At 42.2% G+C, this 20533-nt stretch overlaps 1 protein-coding gene across 8 annotated transcripts in view; it reads right to left on the bottom strand.

Moving 5' to 3' along the window:
* Nucleotides 1-20533, bottom strand: part of S100A1 (S100 calcium binding protein A1) — a 714879-nt gene that overhangs the window by 23476 nt on the left and 670870 nt on the right. For 4 of the 8 annotated variants that reach the window (XM_069218077.1, XM_069218073.1, XM_069218076.1 and 1 more), the window contains exon 2: nucleotides 2702-2855. In XM_069218077.1, coding sequence (XP_069074178.1) covers nucleotides 2702-2842 — 141 coding nt within the window. In that variant the 5' untranslated portion in view covers nucleotides 2843-2855. Of the gene's footprint in view, nucleotides 1-2701; nucleotides 2870-6585; nucleotides 6666-8916; nucleotides 8937-20533 lie in introns of those variants that run through there. The other 4 variants (XM_069218075.1, XM_069218069.1, XM_069218072.1 and 1 more) reach the window with 3 other exon arrangements.

Here is a 20533-nt window from a genome sequence, read left to right as displayed (position 1 = left end):
TTTATTGCTATTTTATGTACCATGGGACTCCCACTTCGACGACGGGGATGATTCAAGCATGTGAATTTATGAAAGATCCAATACTGGATAAATATCTGTATTCCTGGTATGACTTTTCAGCACTATAAAGCAGAGTTATGGCTGCCCCATGTAAATTATATTTGCAGACAGTTTACTGGTCCCTGAGAAAACTGTACCGGAGGATTTCAATGTTATGTCGGTAATTTAAACCCACAACATTCTTGGTTATGGTTTTCTTGCTAATATTTTGAGATGAAGTGTCTCTTCGTTCTAGATTACAGAAATCACATGACATAACTTACACCAGCTGAGGCAAGAGTACATCCCAGACAGATGGATGTCAGTGCCTGGTGGCAGAGCTATTCCACCTCATTCTTCTTTCTTCCAACAGTCTATGCACCCTGTATCTTTATCCCACTCCTGCAGGATTGTTTCACCTCTTCTCGCAGCAGTGCTTCAGGCAGAAGGCTTTGCTGGAGAGAAGCTTCTTGGTAACTGGTGGATAAATGCAGGGTTTTAATAGGAATCAAAAGTACCGCTGGAAAAAATGGTAAAAGCAGCCCCGCTGCCTCACTGCCCCATCTTTCGCTGACAAGAGTGGGTCAGCTATTCCCTGTTTTGGTAGTGAAAGACAGACATAATTGCCACTGCCCCTACTGCCCTGCTGATAGCTACATCCGTACTGTGTCTGTCTCACATTTCTCTCTCTTTCCGCTCACACTGTCTCTCTCTTTACATGTCTATATATACTGATGAAATGTTCTTCCAGCTTACGGGAGCTAGAAGTGACACAGGTGCGAGCTGTGGCACCGGCTCTTCAAAATCCAGCCCTCTGGGGAAATGAGCGAAGGAGTCCAAACCGCCCTAAGCAAACAGAAAGAGGAAGCTGGGGTACATGATGAGTGACGGTGGCCAAGTCAAGACGTGCCGTCACGCAGCCTACGATTCGTGTCCTATGATTTTCATCTACCGGTTATTGCTATCCGGTGTTTTAGTCTAATTAGTTCAATAGAAGCAAACCAAGATCACAACACCTAGGATGCATTTGCATAAGGTTACCTACCACACGTAAGCCCAGGACTGAAACATGGTATCCCTGGTGACGTGAAATGAGGTGCCTACCTGATGTGGCTGGAGTGCTGGGCCATTGCTGTCAGCCCAACAACTGGACTGCAACCTAGCTGTTTCATAAAAGGGCCTCCAATGGTGTTTTAACTGAGGGCTGATAAAGAAACAGTGATCAATTAAGTATGGCCTCTGTTTCTTCCCCACATATGAAGAATGCTGTGCAGCAAAATGTACCCAGAAGTTATGTACAGCTACAAATGTATTATTTAAATATACTAAAGCATCTCACCTGCCCACTTTCCCGTAGGCATTCGTCGAACTGTTCCGAGAAGTAAGAGGAATGCAGACAGTATAGCCTGAATGGCAACCCCTCAGGTAAATAACTAGAACTTACTAGATAGGCAACCCCCGTTTCCAAGCCGCTGTAGCACACCCATCACAGTGATTTTACTCTAATAATGCCCTACTGCTGGAAAACTTGCTGAAGGCCACGGACCTCGATTCCTTCAATAACATTCAATTCTATAAATGCAGCCCCTGGCCATTAAGAAAAAAAAGTGGCATGATGTGAAGGGCTTAGGCGGGATCATGCAGTGGTCCCCTTTTCTGCAGTATGCCCAAGCCTACATACACAAGTTGAAATTTATACGTAATGGATAGCATTGCTTTACAGAAAGCACCCCCTTTAAGCCGGTCGGTATGTCATTATCAATGGTTTGCGACTGCACATGTGGTCACTAAGCATTAATACACTTCCTTGCGGTTCACAATGGAGGCTGCTCCTTCCATGCCCCCCATCACCCCTCCTTCTGAAAAGCAAGGTACAATGCATTCATCAAGAATTACAAAAACATATATGACTCGTAAAGTACTTTTAGTATTTTAAGATTTAGGGTTTTGTGGTTGCAAAGCCATTGATTTTGCACCTTCCAGGCACTGCAATCTCAAAACTTTTCATAAATCAGACCTTTAGGTGGGTATTTATTCATCAACATCAGCACTGCCCACCAAGATGTAACACACGCACCACTGCGCAACAGTACATATTAAGACTGAACTCCAATTACATACCCAATATAGCTCACATTATACATTCAGCAGAATGTGCCAAGTTTAGCCACATACAACACATGGATATCTGTCAGGCCAAGAATTTGGTAAAGGAATCAGGCTCACTCATCCAAAAAATGCATAAAATAATAAAACTGACAATAATTACAAAGTGTACTTTGCACACACCTCTACAAAACGGTTGTATGTCGGAATATCGAAAACAGACAAATCATCTGACATAAATATTGTGTTCTAAATGTAATTTACAAAATAATTGTCGAATTGGGTATAGATTTTATATTATTTACTCCACTGGGGTGATAATTTTTTAGTCAATATTTAGGACACAATATTTATGTCTGATTGTATCCTGGCAACAATATTCTTGTATCATATCCGTTACGATGGAAAGGTATGGAAAGTTCTGTCCCAGGATACTGAAAGGCACTACCATGCCATACTAATGGAAGAATTTCGTTATACAAATGTTAACAGTAGCAGTAACATTGGTTAGGCACAGAAAGGCTTAGCACCAATGAGCTCTAAGGGTATGGCATACCTCAAGGAACCCTCCCAGCTCATTGTGAATCAGGTCCTTCAGCTCCTTCTTGCTTAACTTGTACTTATCTCCTTCACGGCCAGAGTACTTGTGGAAGACGGTGATCATTGCCTGCATGGCGTCCTCAAGTTGTGAAGTCATTGTTCCTTCAGATCTATTAGCAGCAAACTGTCAGAATTATTCATAAATGTATTTACTTATTCATTCATTTGGGTGGTTTCATACAATGTGAACTAGGCAATCCTAGCGTCAAAGCATTTTAAAGAAGTTTGTAAAAGATTAAAAGGAAAACAAAAAGACAACACGAGGAAATCCTAATGGGGATACACTACAACTTAAAACAACAGAAAAAAATTAAAGCAAGGATCTGCAAAGATACACACAAATTATCAGAATATAGAGGGAAACAATTTGCGAGCTAGCCTGGCAGGATGAATTTAAAACAGTGAACCCCTACAATTTATATGACAAAAGCAGTTAAACCTCTTTTGATTAAGATTTATCATAACATTAACTTTAATTGAACAAAAAAATAAAGATGATACACATGTAAAACTGCATTTTATTCAGACTAAAGATGAAGTGGGAGCAGGAGAATTTTCAAAAACTGGAGTTCATGAGGCGCAACACCTAACCATGCGTTAGGCATGATTCTTATTTGAGAAGTAAATTCACTAATGACAACATCATTTGTTTTCAGAAGTCCATAGAAGTTCTTGTGTACCTCTAATTTTACAGTAAGCAAAAGTTACTTGCCACCTTACAGAGTTAAGGGACCTTCCATTTAAGGGTATCTTTTTAAAATAGTCTCCCTGTCATCAGGGATGGCATCTTATTTACTTATTGTATTACAAATTATGTAGCTAAGAATGATCCTAAAAGAAGATAAATAAGCCTCTCCCGTAGCATACGCCTTAGAGTACGGACTCGCCCTTGCACAACAACCTTTATAATTCTCATCCCTGCCTTTCAGGGGTTCCCTATGCTCTACTCCATGACGTCAGAACTCACTTGTTCCTATCACTTTCGAAAAACATTTAAAAACACCTATTCGACCAATTCCTGATGTAATACATTCCCTCCTTCACTTCTTTTACACACTGGATACTTTGCTAAATGTTTGATCCATGTTTTCCTGTAATGTACGTTTCAAGGCATATAACATAGGCAGTGCTCAAAACCACTGGCGGTGCAGGTGGAGTATATAATACAGTTAAACAAATTTTAAAAAAGACTACGTTCCTAAAGTGTATGAATCTAAGAAAGAAAGTATTCTTAATAATGAAAACATTAACTTACTTGTAACAACTTTTGCAGCGTGGGAGTTATGTAGAATGATAACCTTTAGAATTGTTGTCACCACACTAGTAATGATATTTGTCAAGTGCCTGAATAAAATAACGATTACTGCCACAATAACAGTCCCAAGAGAAGAACGCCTTTCCAACATTTCTGGGTTCAGTCATTATGAATTTATTTGCAACATCTTCTCCATCCTAGGGACATTAGTTCTAACTTTCAGGGAATGCTATAAATGCGGAATCCAGAGTACAAGTGCAACTATATGGGCAAAGAAAGAACAATGAAGGAGCCGAGCAATCAGTTCAAGATTCGAAGGGTCTAGAGAGAGAGGAGGAAAATGATTCTGTTTCACTGAGGGTTAGGTACAGAGCTGAGCTTGGGTTACTTCCAAGCCAGGTGCCCAAGTAGCCTTGAAAGGTATGAGATTCTTTTTTGTAATGATGCAGAGTGATGAAAGAGAGACATTGTTTCACCAAGAGCATTATAGTAATAGCTCATTGATTAAGAAGTGTGAACTTACGTATTTCCATCACATTTTATGATCACCTACCTGACTCACACTACACATCCCTAATGAAGCACTGGGGTCGAAACATGACTGTGGTTACATATAATCTCATGCAGAGGCGTTGAGGCCTAGAAGGCCAGGCTGGCAGATCCTTATGGAGCTGTGACAGAGTGCATGGCTAGTCCCTTTTCTCAATGACACATACAATGGTACTCCCAACATATTGTTGTTCTCAATGTATAGATCATTTATATAGTACACACCACAAACCGAGTGATCACTATTTGATTAAATCATGGTTTTATAGGTGTCTTGTTCAATGGCACTTGTTTTGTCAACCTTGGAAGAGTGATGGGATGTGTTGGTGCCAAAAGGCGTCAGTCCTGCACATTGAGGGTTAAAGAGAGCACTGAAACAGGTCCCAAGACACAAACTTTTCTTACCAGGTATCCTGGTGATATTTTCCCCCTTTTGCCTTTGTCTCACAAGGTCATATTTCATTCACTGACTTTCATCATTGTCCCCATTATGAGGGCCGCATCCACAAACTCATGCTAACCCACTGAGACCTTAGTTCCTGCACAGTCTCCCACAGATTGCAACTTTATCTCACTCTCTGTCTTTGACTGATTCATCAACCCTTGGCCAGCATGTGGGCCTAACCTTAATAACAAACAAGGTGTGGGCATCCCAGGTGAAGGATGAAGCATCCTTTGACTGTTGTCAGCCTGTTTGTAGTTCTGTTCAACATGGGGCCCCCATGGAGCTATGGTCCCTTTCAGTTGAAGCGATGGTCAACATTGAACAAAATGAGAGCTAGCTAATCTGTGGCATGCTGTTGTCCTTATTGCAACAATGGAAACAGGGAAAGTCTATTTTCACCTCATTATTTCTTTCAATCTAAATGTTGGTCACTACTAATACTGAAAGTAGGAATTATCCAGGAGGACATTGTAGAAAGGCAGATGGATCCCTCCTAGTATAAAGAAGAAAGAGCAAGAGAAAAGCACTGGGCTCGCGTAAAAGATTAAGGACAGAAGGGTAACACTGTGTGGGACGATTGGTTTTCGTGCACTAGTGTTTCACCCTACTAATCGTTTGATCTTTCAATCTCACCTATGCAAGGAAGCAGTCTGGCTAGGGTCTGAACGATAATCGTTCTCCAGACTAGTACTCTCCTGTGCTTCAGTGCACCACAGTGGAATATGAACCACAACTGGAGATGAAATGCACCAACAGTGGCCCTTTCTACAGGCACCCTCATCATAGACCCCATTCTCTTCGAATGTTTGCTCCATAAACCCTCACTTGCCTCCAGATATCTCCTATACCCTTTATCTCTTCCACATGGGCATTAAATTCCCTGCCCCTTCTCTTCTTAGTTTGTCATCACCTTTGACTGTCAGTTGGCGATTTCTGCCACCACTTACCTTCTCAGGAACTGTCTCAGGAACCTACTCAGCACTTTTGTCTCTTACAGACCTTAAACCCCCTTCTCACTCTATTTTAACAACTCTCACAGCTTCTCACTATCACAGAAGCTTGCGGCAAGGCGATCTGAAGGAGTGGTTAATTATTGATTACAGAATGAAGATACATATCACCCTGGATTCCATTCTTGGCCAAACTGTGTGGACTTCTGCATACAACTCTGTTACAGTTTTTGTAGCTAACAAACCAAAAAGTAACCGAAATTCAGTTACTCCCAGTGTTAAGTGCCATAACTATGGAATGCATCATTTCAACTTCCTCTTGTGTTGGAGTTAACATGGCAGTCCATGGCAGGAGAACAAACGGTTTGCAGTCTTGGACTTCTGTACACTTAAGTGTTACCTTGTGCTTTAGTCCTATATATTTGGTTTCACTAAACCAAGACATGCAGGTCCCAGAATTCACTGATGTAGTAAAATAAAGCCTCGGTTCAGCAACAAGACACCACCTGACATGGAGACCTACTGTAACCCTATCAGGGGATGTCAAACGTAGAAGCACAAGGCCAAGACCCATGCTATATTTTCAGGAAAAACAAATAAGTTACATGTATTTTTAGAGGTTCTAAATAGAAATTACTTACATAGTCGGTGTTTCAAATGAAAACCTGACAAACATCCTTTCCTATCACAGTTTCCATCTAGGCTGAACACCTTTATCTGCACCCATTTTGATTTCTCCTAAGGGTTTCCATGCCACTCCCCGAAGCCAGGTGTGGCCCACGAAGAGAGGCCACAAGCACCTGACTGGCTGAAAGAGACTAATGTGTCTATTGCTTGGATACCTGTTGGTACACAAGTCAAGGCAGATATGAATCTCACCCTGGGTGAGGCCTGTACTACTCTTCATGATAGGAGGGGTGTGTCTAGCAATGACGGTCCTTGGTTTGTAAAAAATAAACTGATTCACAATTTGGAACTCAGAAAGAAACTCCCTCGGTTTCAAAGTGTATGAAGCAACTGATAGCGAGTGCTCCGACACCAATATTCACACTGTTTTCAGTTAATCGTAAAAACTAAAAATAAAACTGATCAAATTCACCAGATTAGGGCGGAGCTTTTAAAAGCAATTTTAGTATCTGAACTTTTCAGTGATATTATTCAAAATGTAAAGAGATTTGAGTAGGCGGAATTGTGTTTTGATGGTGGTAAAATCTGCACTACAGTACATTAATACTTCAGTTTGCTGGGCAAAATGTTATTTCAATACGACTAACAACAATGCTACAGGTTAGTGAAGATGCAAACCTCTCCAAGAATTAACTATAAAATCTCTCTTTTATTCCCCAAGCGCTTTATGACGCAAATTATTCTATATTTTTTTCTAAATTGTCTTCCGAACGCCCACCCAACCACAAGCACTTTAAAAGTTTAATCTCTCCACTCTAGGGATTCACTTTCTAGTGCTCCATGACATTCGCTGTATAGCATAGGGTGCATCTGGTCAGTGTTATAATAACTATTTAAGCACCAATTAGTATTCTTTTATGTATGCGAAGTTTTGCCTCTTCTTGCTTAGAAATGTGGCACAAGTATGTAATTGGAGTGCAGCTCATCAGCAGTATGTATTATCAGTATTTTACACTCAAACGTGTGTGTGTTAGTTACTCAGTGACAGTCGTTAAAACCACGTTCCCAACTTAGGAAAATAGTTTGTTTGGTTTGCTTATAAATTTGGCACAGTTTGATGAATTTTCAAGGAACTTTAAGCAAAACACTCACTTCCGCCTCAGCTCTTTCCTGGAAAGATTTGGGGTGACCATCAAATGAGGGCCAAGAAAAAGGTGGTGTCCCAAACTGTGTTTTCCCTATATAATTTCCATTTGGAAAATTTAAAAGTGATTCAGAAAAACAGCTGAATAGAATTTCACCAAATGTTGCAGAAAGCTAGTTCTATACCCAAAAAGTGTGTTTTTGTGTCATTTGGTGTAAATTTGTTCTGCAGCTTTTGAAACATTAAGCTTAAAAATTTATAGATATCTCGACGTGGCCAAGTAATTTGAGAGGGAGCAACTTGTTTTGCTAATAACTTTGGTGTCATTTGTCAAATCTTCATAAAACATTCCAAAAAAAGGTCACCCACCTCAACCCATTCCTGGAAAGTTTTAGGTTGATCCATCAAGTGGGGCCAAGAAAAAGGTAGTCACGAAATGCAGTGTGTCCATGCAATTTCCATTTGGCATTTTAGGCAGTGCTACAGCTAAAACAGCTGAACAAAATTACATCACAGTTGGCACGAAGCTTGATTTTTATGATTTAATGTAATCTGTTCAGTAGTTTTTGAGAAATTAAGGTACAAAATCTATAGATAAGTGAACGGTTGAGTATGTAAGAGTCTTGCGAGATTCCTGCAGTAATACAACTTAAAAAATGGAGCACTCTGATTGGCCACGAGGGACCATTTTTCCTGTTAGCCATCTTGCTCTTGCAGGAGTGAGAGGCTCTTGTGAATTCCGCACGGGTGCTCACTCTGATTGGCTGGCTGCAACACAAACAAAAATGCTATGGCTGCAGACAGGAGTCAGTGACTTAGTGGTTCATTACAAGTTTGGTGGTTGGATGAGCCAACCGCCAAACTCGCGGAGAGGAGACCACCGCGGAGCTTGTGGTCTCCCACCAGGCCCATTATGACGTTTCCAGTGGGCTGACAGGTGGATAACTTCATATATGCAGGTTTCCACGGGTCAGACCAGCGGAAACAGTGCACCGGCATTGGCCTTGGCTCCACATGGGGACAAGGCCCATGTCACTGCTCAGAGAGGGCCTCTGGCACCCTCAGAATGTGCCCCCTGCACTGTGTTTCCGCCAGTTTTTCCATGGCGGTCACCCCGCCATGGAAAGGCTGGCGGAAACTAGACTCGTGATCAGCGCGGAGGAGCTGAACTTAGTGTCACAATCTGCACAATGCTTCTCACCTTTGACTGAAGAATTTGAAAGAGCACCCGGTCTTCTGCTGGTTCTGGATTATCAAGATAAGAGTGACCCTTTCTAGTAGCCACGGTACTGCTTGACCGGAAACGCCAAAGCAGACCGTACCCTCCAGAAGGAGTCCCAGAGGAAAAAAAAAACATAATTGTGGGAAAAACCTCAAAACAGGAACTCCTGAAGAAGAAGAAAAAAACAAGAGTGAAAAAAGGAAACAAATGGAAAAATCTCAATCAGAGCAACAGGAACTGGAGAAAACACGATGAACAGGAGCGAGGATCCCCACCAAGAGGAAGTGTTTGTAACGCAAAGAAGACCAGGCCTGAAAGGCTTATACACTAGGAGACAGGAAGTGACAAACAGGACGAAAGAGCGACACCATCTTGGATTGGGAAAGCCACATAGGAAAGAATGGGAAAAAAGTAGCAGTATAAAAGGAAAGGGAAAGAAGGCATGCTGGGAAAAGGGGACACCAAGAAGAAAACAACATGGACACCAGACCAAGAAAAAGAAGTGAAGGTGGAAAGAAAAAGAAGACAAAGGAAGAAAGAATAGGGTTATGACCAGGTAAGTGAAGGAAAAAGGTATTAGGTATGCAGGCACAAAGAGCGGCGTGACCGGGAGCACGAACTGTGCTTACCCAACCGTGCCGAAAAAAAGGATAAGCAAAAACGCGGGCCAAGGCAATGCCGCAGCTCCGAGTATCGGAGCGTCAGTCCAAACACGGTGCTCAGGAGGGACACTGTGGTAGAGTGCGGTGTCACAGTAGGTCCCCTCCCCGAGGCCCCAGGCTTGTCAGGAAAATGAGACTAAAAGAGGCAAACCAAACGGGGTGCATAGGCAGGGAGGCATCCTCCCAAGAGCAGTCACTGAGGGGGATAACCCTTCCAGTGATTCAAAAATTGCAGTCTATTCCGAAAAAAACAAGAATCACAGATCTCGTGCACCTCATATTCAGGATGGCCCTCCACAGAGAGGGGAGGAGGTCGTTGAAGATGTCGGTTGTATGGATCAGGATTGAAAGGTTTTAACTGGGACACGTGATAAACTGGATGAACTCTCCAAGTATGAGGCAGCTTCAGTCGAACAGCAATAGGATTCAACACTTGAAGTATCCGAAAGGGCCCATAAAAACGAGGTTTGAATTTGTTTTGAGAAAACCGTGAGGGCAGAAATTGAAAGGAAAGCCACACTTTGTGTCCTGCATGATACAAAGGCGCCTTCTGACGTTGACAATCCACTTTCTGTTTCATTGCTTGTTTAGAGGGCAAAAGAGGGATTAGGCTCTGGATCTGACGGATTCGTCATGCAAATGAAGTGACTACAGGAACAGACGAAGTTTTACGAGGAATAGTAGTAAAGGCCGTAAGATGGAAACCATAGGTGCAATAAAAAGGTGTTGCTCCGGTTGCACTATGTACTGTATTGTTATAGGAAAATTCATCAAGGGCAAGAAAATCCGACCAATTACTTTGAGTGGCATTACAGTAGTATCTTAGGTATTGCTGAAGTTCCTGATTAATACGTTCAGTCTGACCATTGGTTTGTGGATGACACCCTGAGGACAAGGACACATCAATGTTTAATAAAGCACAAAAGGCTCTCCAAAATCGTGACACAGATTGTGGATCTCTATCAGAAATAACCTCTTGTGGAAAAGCATGGAGGCTCACAGGAATATGCGACTCATTTCAGGGGCTGTGGGTAATTTGTTTAGGGCTGTGAAATGCGCCATCTTGGTGAAGGAATCAACTGTTACCATGATGTCCTGGTAACCAGAAGAAGCCAGTAGGGAACATATGAAATCTGTGGAAAGGGTGCACCAAGGACCTGAAAGAACAGGTAAGGGCATCAATAAACATGCTGGTTTAGTTCGGGGTATCTTGGTTTGGGCGCATACAGGACATGCTGGTACATAAGTTTCAGCATCATTCTTAAGGGAAGGCCACCAAAAAGAACGTTGAAGCAGCTCCTGGGTCTTCTTGACTCTGCGATGCCCAGCTACAGGAGAATCATGACACATCTGTAATGCCTCAGTTTGTACCTTTTTAGTGGGTAAAAAAATTGTGTTTTGATGATAGAAGTAGTCTTGTTCCTTTCGTAAAAGAGGTGTCACTTTATTCCACTCTTAGAGTGGAAGGAACTGGTACTCAGATTTAACGCGATCCAGAAAAGATTGTGACCCCTATGATTGGACTGGACTCAATGATATCTGGAGAAGAGGTATTGGCGATGTCAGGATATCGACGGGATAGTGCATCTGCTACTAGATTCTGGGACCCGGGTATGTAAGTTATCACATAATCATATCGACTCAAAAAGAAGGCCCATCTTGCTTGACGACTATTACGGCATTGGAAGCTTTGAAGACATTGTAAATTGCGATGGTCAGTCCTAGCTTCAAAAGGCTCTCTAGTGCCCAAGAAGTGTCTCCATTCTTTACATGCTACCTTCAGAGCAAGTAATTCTCGTTCTAGTACTGAGTAATTGCGTTCTGTTTCTGTCAGAATGTGAGAGAGATAGAAGAATGGATGTGCCAATCCGTCGTCGGCTTGTCTTTGAAGTAGAACTGCTCCTTTGGCTCTTTCCGAAGCATCAGTCACTACTATTAATTTCTTAGTAGTATCAGGATGTCGCAAAACGGGTGCTTGAGTGAAGGATCTCTTTAGATTTTGAAAGGCCCGTTAAGCACTATCGGTCGAGACAAATCCCTTCTTCAGGTTTTCTTTTTTAATAGTCTGAGTAATAAAACTTTGTTGGTGGGCAAAATCCTGAATAAATTGTCGGTAGAAGTTTGAAAGCCCAAGAAAACACTGAGCTTCTTTTACAGGAGAGGGAGAGGGCCAATCTAGGATGGCTCTCACTTTGTCTGGGTCCATGGCTATTCACGTCTGATTGATGCAGAACCCTAGATACATTACTTTGGTCTTGTAGAATTCACACTTCTCAGGTTTAAAATATAATTGGTTCATCTTGAGTCTTTCCAGACCCTGCAATACATGTTCAGTATGTTGTTCAGGGTTATGGGAATATATCAAGATATCGTCCAGATAGATCACTACATTTTGATTTAATAAGGCAGAGAACACAGAATCCATAAATCGTTGGAAAACAGAGGGTGCATTAGTTAATCCAAAAGGCATGACTCGATATTCGTAGTGACCAAATGGAGTACAGAAGGCTGTTTTCCATTCATCTCCATCCTTGATGCGCAAAAGATGAGAGGCACCTCTTAGATCTAATTTAGTGAACATATTGGCTCCTTGGATGGCGTGCAGTATATCCCTTGGTAAGGGTAAGGGATAACGATACTTGATTGTTATTTTATTGAGTCTGCGAAAGTCGACATAAGGACGCAGATCTTTTGTCTTCTTGGGAATGAAGAAAAGAGGAGCCCCAGCAGGAGATGAAGAAGGAGCAATTAACCCATTCTTTAAGTTGTCATCTGGGTATTCTTTGAGTAGCTTCTTTTCTTGATCAGTCAAGGAGTACATTCAAACAGATGGAACCGCTTTGTCCGGAACCAAAGGAATAGCACAGTCATAGATATGATGAGGAGGTAGAATGGGAGTGCTTGGTTTCTTAAAGATGTTAGAGTATTCTTGATAACAATTTGGTACTCCCTGAATCTTATTAATAGTGTTATCGGTATTCTTAGAAGAATGATAGAACCCTTTGGGAGACCAATATGAGTTGGTAGAATAGCAATTGTGTTGACAAAACTGAGATGTCAAAGATATTGTTCTAGTTTCCCAATTGATACATGGGTTGTGCCGGGTTAACCAAGGTATTCCCAAAATCATTGTGTGGTTCGGCGAGGATATGAGATCAAAAGCTACATGTTCTTGGTTCCTTCCAAAATGCAAACAGAGAGTAGGAGTACACTCCACCACAGGCCCTGAGGTTAAAGGGGAGCCGTCTACCGTGTGTACTTGCTCTGGTGTTTCCTTTGGAATACGTGGAATACCTTTATCTTTGGCCCAGGACTCATCCAAATAGATTCCACTGGCTCCACAGACTACAAGAGCAAAGAGCTGTTCTTCCCAATCATGTGAACATCGTAAAGTAACTGCTAAGATAAACAAGGTGGGCATACTTTCTCTGGAGGAACATATTGACAGTACTTCAGTGGCTCCAGTCCCCTTCCTCCTTACAGGGGATGGGAGTTGGCGTTTCCTGAAGGTCTGGAAGAACGAACAGGGCAACTACGACTCAGATGACCAGCCTTGCCACAATAAAGGCAAAGACTCCTTCGTCTTCTATCCTCCTTTTCAGAATCAGATAGAGGACCACGGACAAGATCAATCTGCATGGGTTCTTCCGTAGGAGATGGAGAGGCTTCAGAATCGATGTCGTCAGATTGCCGACTGATGTTACGAGTAGCCCTAGACTGAGATGATACTCGTGTTCTTCTTTCCATCTTGCACTCTCGTAATCTATATTCTAAATTAATTGCTTGGTCCATTAATTCTTTTAAAGATCAGGTTGGAGTGGAATGTACCAATTCATCCTTGATTTCTTCTTGCAGTCCTTGACGGAACAAGGTTACAAAGGTGAGTTCCAACCATGTGGTTTCGGCTGCCAACTGTTTGAAACGGGTTAAATATTGTAAAACGTCCTGATTACCCTGCTGTATATCACATAAGGCCTCCTTAGTTGCTGCTTCCAACCCAGGCCTTTCGAACATCTGCTTGAAAAGTTTTTAAAAAGCAGGATAATTATTCAGGACAGGATTTTCTGCGGAGACCAAGGGAGTCGCCCAAGCTAGTGCAGGGCCAGCAAAGGCACTAATCAGATAAACCATCAAAGGCAAAGAAGACTGTTAAGGGGTCCAGAAATTATTTTATTTTATGCGGATCCCCAGAATATCGAGGTGTCAAAGTAGACACAGGAGATACATTCATTGACCAGGAATACAGGACTTGTCGTATTGCAGTATTTTCAGCCCGCAATTGCTATAACTCTTGAGCTTGTTGTTGGACTGTCTGCAACATGGCTTGTGCATTTTCAACAATGTCTCCCTGTGGTCCTTCCATTATTGTCTCACAACGTTGATTCTTTTGCCGTTGCAATCTGTCACGATTTGTAAGATGTTTCTCGCCTTTGACTGAAGAATTTGAAAGAGCACCCGGTCTTCTGCTGGTTTGGGATTACCAAGATAAGGGCGACCCTTTCTAGTAGCCACTGTGCTGCTTGACAGAAAACGCCAAAGCAGACCGTACCCTCCAGAAGGAGTCCCAGAGGGAAAAAAAAAAAAATGTGGGAAAAACCTCAAAACAGGAACTCCTGAAGAAGAGAAAAAAACAAGAGTGAAAAAAGGGAAAAAAATTGAAAAATCTCAATCAGCAACAGGAACTGGAGAAAACACGATGAACAGGAGTGAGGATCGCCACCAAGAGGAAGACCAGGACTGAAAGGCTTATATACTAGGAGACAGGAAGTGACCAACAGGAAGAAAGAGCGACACCATCTTGGAATGGGAAAGTCACATAGGAAAGAATGGGAAAAAAGTAGCAGTATAAAAGGAAAGAGAAAAAAGGCATGCTGGGAAAAGGGAACACCGAGAAGAAAACAACATGGACACCAGACCAAGAAAAAGAAGTAAAGGTGGAAAGAAAAAGAAGAAAAAGGAAGAAAGAAAAGGGTTCTGTCCAGGTCCTTAAGTAAAGGAAAAAGGTATTAGGTATGCAGGCAGAAAGAGCGGCGCGACCGAGAGCACAAACTGTGCTTACCCGACTGTGCCGAAAATAAGGACAAGCAAAAACGAGGGCCGCAGCGATGCTGCCGCTCCGAGTATCAGAGCGTCGGTCCGACCGCAGCGCTCAGGAGTGACGCTGCGGTAGAGTGCAGCGTCACACTTAGTGCCATTGTGGCTGACCACGACCACGACTTCGACTGCCTCCATGCCAACGTGAACCACATTCCCGGCAGGGACAGCAGTCCCCTGGTGGTCTGACCATCAGGGTCGTAAAGTGGGGGTCTGACCGTCAGCACGAGGCTGGCCATCTCAAGACCACCAGCCTCGTAATAAGCCTGTTAGTTCCCATTTCCTAAATATTAAAAATAATGGGTAAGGTAGGGATACCCTAATCCCATAGCCTTTGTGGTGGAGGTCCATGAGAGACTGACCCCCACCCAAGGTCAAATTTTAAAAACAAAAAAGCTTTTTTAGTGAGTCGAGATCCTGCAAAAGCCTCTCTTGAGCCTCTTGCGAGAGAAAAGGCGGGCACCCTGGATCAAGAGAGGGTACAATGGCATTGTGAAAATTATTTTTAAAAAAGACAGTGCGTGGTGGTACCTTGGGGGCCCCACCTGGGCCATGGGGTGGACAGACATGGCCAAAGGCCGTGCACAGCAAGGGGTCGGCCACCTACAGGGGCCCTGCTGCCTACTCAACGCCACGCACAGCCAAGTGGCATGTGAACATGAGTGGACATAGTTACATATGGTAATAAAATCTTACTGTGTGGAGAAATGTATCTAATAATGTACTTCACTCCACTTGATTTAGCCCAGATTGGTGGTTGCTTGTCATGTTCACAAAATACTAGTAAAAGAAGAATGCATTTGTGTTTTCATGCACGGAGGAGTTTATACTTTTTTTTGTAAATAATGATTACTAGTTTCATCTCAACAACACCAAGTTATTCGAGTGTACTATAATCCATTTATTATGTTTTTCTTTTTAATTTCATAACTACGAATCAGATTTTCCCACAAAAAAGTGAAAGGATGAGAAGTGTTTTGTTTGTGTATTGTAAAACCGTTACATGATGACTATAAATGAATTGATAAAATGGCACTCTCGTATGTGTAAATAAGGCTGCAGCTGTTGGCCGAAACACATTGTTGTAGATTTCAAACAATAAACCTCCGACTTTTAAATTTTCAGTATAGGAGTGGTTTCCTTGATTGGTGCAGAGTTCACACACACACACACGCGCCATGCAAGTGAAAATTAATGTGGCCAATAACGTGTTATTTACAACAAATGTAATAAACACATTCTCACGTATATTACTATAGTGTAAGGGTCAAATTAGGGAGAGCAAAACTATCAAAAGAGAAAACACCTTTTACTTCCTCACACATAGTAGGTAACAATTACTTTACACAAGTAAACAACTCTCTTAAGTCTTAATAGTTACAAGATGGCTTCAATGTGATTTGACTGTACTGCACACACGTAATCCACGCACAATGTTTTTTATTAAATAGCTTTTGTTATAATAAATACACATGACAAGATAGCAGGGCATAAAATTGTAGACAGATGCACAGAGTATACTATTCTGTATATTTCCAATATTCAGAGACAGGAGGGCAACTCTCATGAGTCATGTCCATTCATATCTATCTATATATCTATGATAGCTAATTAGATAATCACTGAAGAAAACAGTTAAAACCTATGTCTCAAACATCCAAAACCACTGAAATTCGGCAATTATAGTTACACAACACACACCATCTCTATTGCTATCCGCCATATTGCTGGCTTGTCAGCTCTGTTCTGTTGAAAAACTGGCAAATTTCAGTGATTTTAGGTGTTTGAGTTAGGACCCTTAATCAGTCTACAAGTGTAGAGTTCAGTGGGTTTCTTGGGTTGTTTATGATATACTTGGCCATTAGCAGCAGGGGTTGGCAGCAGCATCTGAGCTGCAGCCAGGCCCTTCACCCATCCCGCCATCCTTGGCTGACCCTCACTACGCATGGCTTTTGGCTGTGCCGCAGCAGGGGTTGGTAATGAAGCCTGACTTTCTGCCATGTCCTGCACCAAACCAAATGTGGGAGGCCAACCACAGTACAGCTGTGCAGCCTTGTACAGCTTGGACTGACTGCAGGTGCTGACCTGGGGCCAGGTCCTGCTCCAAGTCCACCAAGAGTGGCCAAACTATCTGTGTATGGCTTTTAGCTATGCACAATGGGTGATAGCCAAAGGGAGGTGCCTGTGGCAAGACCTTCGACCTAACGTGTCAAAGGCAGCTGATCCCACCACCTCGCCACATGGCCTTCGTTGGTGCAGCAGCTTTTTTCCCCTTTCATTTATAAATTAGAAAATAATCTTCCTATATTTTCCAATGTTGGTGTATTTTGCGTGAAAATCCTGTGTTAATGAAAATCCCAATTTTTGGCACAAAACAGTGCTTTTTTTTACTGTACACAACATGGTGGCAGTGGAATCGTGATTTTATTAAATTCTTAATTTTAGTACCTTAAAACTGTGTTTATGGGGGTTTCAGTCTATTTTCCAAGCCACTGAGTGTTCCCCAGTACTCCCTTTGGGGGGGTTGGGCAACTCTCATGGTGACACCCCATCCCGTCACCCGGGTGGTGGATTTTTTTCGACAATGTGAAAATCATGAATCAAAAAATATATATATCACAGTTTTCAAGATGGCGAGAAAAACATAAATGCACTCAATTAGCCAATCACATCTCTTTCTGTATAGTGGTTTAAAAACACAGAAATGAACAAAAGTGTTACTTTTTCACACCCTCCCCCTGGATTTTTTGTTTAAGGCTTATACCTCAAAACTGCTTAACAGACTTACACCAATCAAATGTAAGCACACCTGCATCTTACCAAGTTGGCGATAATCTATCCAGCTGTTTTTGCTTGAAGGCATGAGCAAAATTTCCTTTGGCACCCAAAAAGGGTAAACACATTTTTTTCACTCCCTGCACGCCAGGAGATTGCCATTTACAGACAATCGATATAAGACACAAACAGATGCTTGGATCAGGTGTATGCCTAAACTAAAAAAACATGATGCCCACTGGCCTTGTATATTAGCCAACAACACGTGCTTAGATTGCCAGTCCACATGCATATAGCTGGAAAAGCAATAATACAGGTCCCCGAATGGTGGGCTAGTTGTCGGTGAATATCATGACAATGGGCAAATTGAATGTGATGATGATGTTCTACAGCTGTCTAGACAGTTTATAACCATGTTTTCAGCCACGTCTGTGATGCAAGGATAAATGCTTTTACGACGTCCATGTTCTTCCAGTCCAAAACAGCCCATAAGTTGGGCAAAACAGGTTACAAAGAGAGCCATATTGCTACACGGACATGCATCCCTCTTTCAGTCATGTATTTTCCTTTCTTCATTTTAGCACAGCTCTACAGAGTTTTCAGGAAAAAGCTGCACCCATGTTTACGCCTCACTATACTGAACTGTAGCTAATTTATAATGTCTTACTGTGAACGCATTACAGGCTTTTCAATGCAACAGTGCTGTCGGGAAACATATTTCTTTCTCTTTTAGCTAGCCCACCTCTCCTTGCGAAGCGAGGTACATTAGGCCTCATCTACAGACAACGTTTAGCTCTCTGTTGTCGAGAACATATTATGGATAATGGCATTATTTAGAGTGAGCTCACGATCAGCACACTGCTTACCAATGCTTACCTTTGTCGCTTATCTATTTTGCTTTCTTCTTAATCAATGTCTTCCCTTCCTGTACTTCTTTTTCTTGTGTTTGTCTCACTCCTGGAGAATAGCTTTGTTAACATCCCTTGGTTGGCTCACACAGAGTGAACTACGTTTTTCTTTTTCTATCAGCATGTGTTTTGTAGCACCCTCCCTCGCACCCCTCCTAAGCTTACCAATTGTTTTTTTTTTCCATGTAACATTTTTTTAAATTCTCTCCCTCAGCTCCTTCGTCTTCGCCTCTCTCATTGCTCACAGGTGGCTTGCTGCCAATCATCCCCTTCTCTCTAGGGGGTTGCGCCCCTACACCTTCCAGGCGCTTTTAAAAATGTTTGCTCCTGGACAGCTTCTTTCACTTAGATACTTTTGAAGCATTGTTTTTAAGATTCACCCCTTCCATCATGGAAAGAAAATGGATGGTGCGTTCTCATACATATACATGCATGGGGTAATTCATGTCAATCATAAAAATTGCATGTGCGAGTATATGACATGCTGCGCTGGCTTTTTTTGTTGACACTGTACTCTATCAGCATGTAAGTATTTTTTGTTGTTGTTGCTTTTTCCCTGTATGGAACGTCAATTGCAAAAACACTGCCGAAGCCATAGGGTTTGGTAACACCATCGAAGGGCAAGACCTATTGGGTTGGCCAATGCTTGTTACTAGAGGTGGGCGAGCAACTAAAAGCTCAAACCTGAAGCCTGGCTCTGGATAAGCTTGACGTCCTGTTGGAACCTCCAATCCATAACGAGCCGAGCTTTCATGATGCTTCGCTCGCCACCCTCACTCCACCCAGGATGTGGTGTATGATCAGAGCTGCGACTTAGGAACTGGGGAACCAGGTTTGAGCCTCAGAACCAACTCAACATCCTGTGATTCTAGGCAACTCACTTAATATCCCTGTGCATGTAAAATATAGTGACATTGCGTAATGTGTTGTATTAATGTCAAAGCATTCACGTGACAATACACTTTCTTCTGAAAAGAGTTTGTTATATTTTGTGTGGTTTACTGTATGATTTACAAAACAAACATTTTCAGGGCTCGGCTCTTGCACAGGCTCTATGTTCTGAGGCAGACCCATGGCTTGGCTCTTACTGTTAATGTGTAGGCTTTCCCACCTCTGCTTGTTACTGCAGCTAACAGATGAGGGGAAAAGTCTCTATGCATCCACAAAAATGAAAATCGAACCTGTGCATTCACAAATTGAGCAGCCTCACAAACAGTGGCTGGGGACAATATGTGCACTTAAGGTGGAGCCAAGAGATGAACTATGCATATCTTTATACAGTCCTCATTCACAGTGAAAAGTCACCACATGTCTACCTGCCACACACATCATGTTCTCCTGTGCCAAAACAAGCTTTAGCACAGGGACTGTGGAATGCCTATAGGGGAAAGGATTTTTCCCCCCAGGTAGTCAAGGTCGTATATGTCAATGCTGCACCCATAAGTAACGTGGCTGGGGAGATACAGCCTGTTCACATCCCCAGGCCTCCGCACTACCATCCAAGCAGCTTATAGAAGCACATGCATCGTAAAGCTTCAAGTGTGTGTCTGCTGCCTATGTATGTATGGAATACTGGCAAAGGAATATAAGGGCTAGTGGTGTGCTCATAATATTGCACATCCCACCATAGTTCGTAGGACCCAAAATCCAAATCAGTTGGCGTGGGCCCAGAAAACAAGGCCACACACTTGACAGAGATAACTTGCTTCTCAAAAAATTAGAGACATATTTGTGTGAATATAGCTCTTACTTGAAACTGCTTTGCTGCCTTGATGTTGAAGAAGATAGTCTACACAAAAGAAATTTAACACAGAGTTAATCTCTTAGCCATACTATTTCCCTCTCATCCCCAAAAAATCTTTTTCTTGCAATTGACTTCACATTTGGAGTCGACATATCGTTTTAATATTGAAATTCTAAATGCCAGGTGTCCTTTGGTGCCCCTTTGGTTCCAGGTTTCGAATCCGATAGCCTGTAAACCCATTTCTTTTTATCATCTCATTAGTATTTAGCTCTCTTCGGAGCTCGATTTTATTATATTCAAAATACTGTTTCTTAAATGTAGACGGGATATTTCAGAAATGTTAGGTGTGCATTTCTAACTGGAGATCGGCCATTTTATTTAACTGTTAACAAAAAGTAAAACATTTCACTAAA

Source organism: Pleurodeles waltl, chromosome 12 (assembly GCF_031143425.1).
Source record: "Pleurodeles waltl isolate 20211129_DDA chromosome 12, aPleWal1.hap1.20221129, whole genome shotgun sequence".
Classification (NCBI taxonomy): Eukaryota; Metazoa; Chordata; class Amphibia; order Caudata; family Salamandridae; genus Pleurodeles; species Pleurodeles waltl.
The sequence above is the reverse complement of the archived record's forward strand: the minus strand, read 5'-3'. Positions and strand labels throughout refer to the sequence as shown.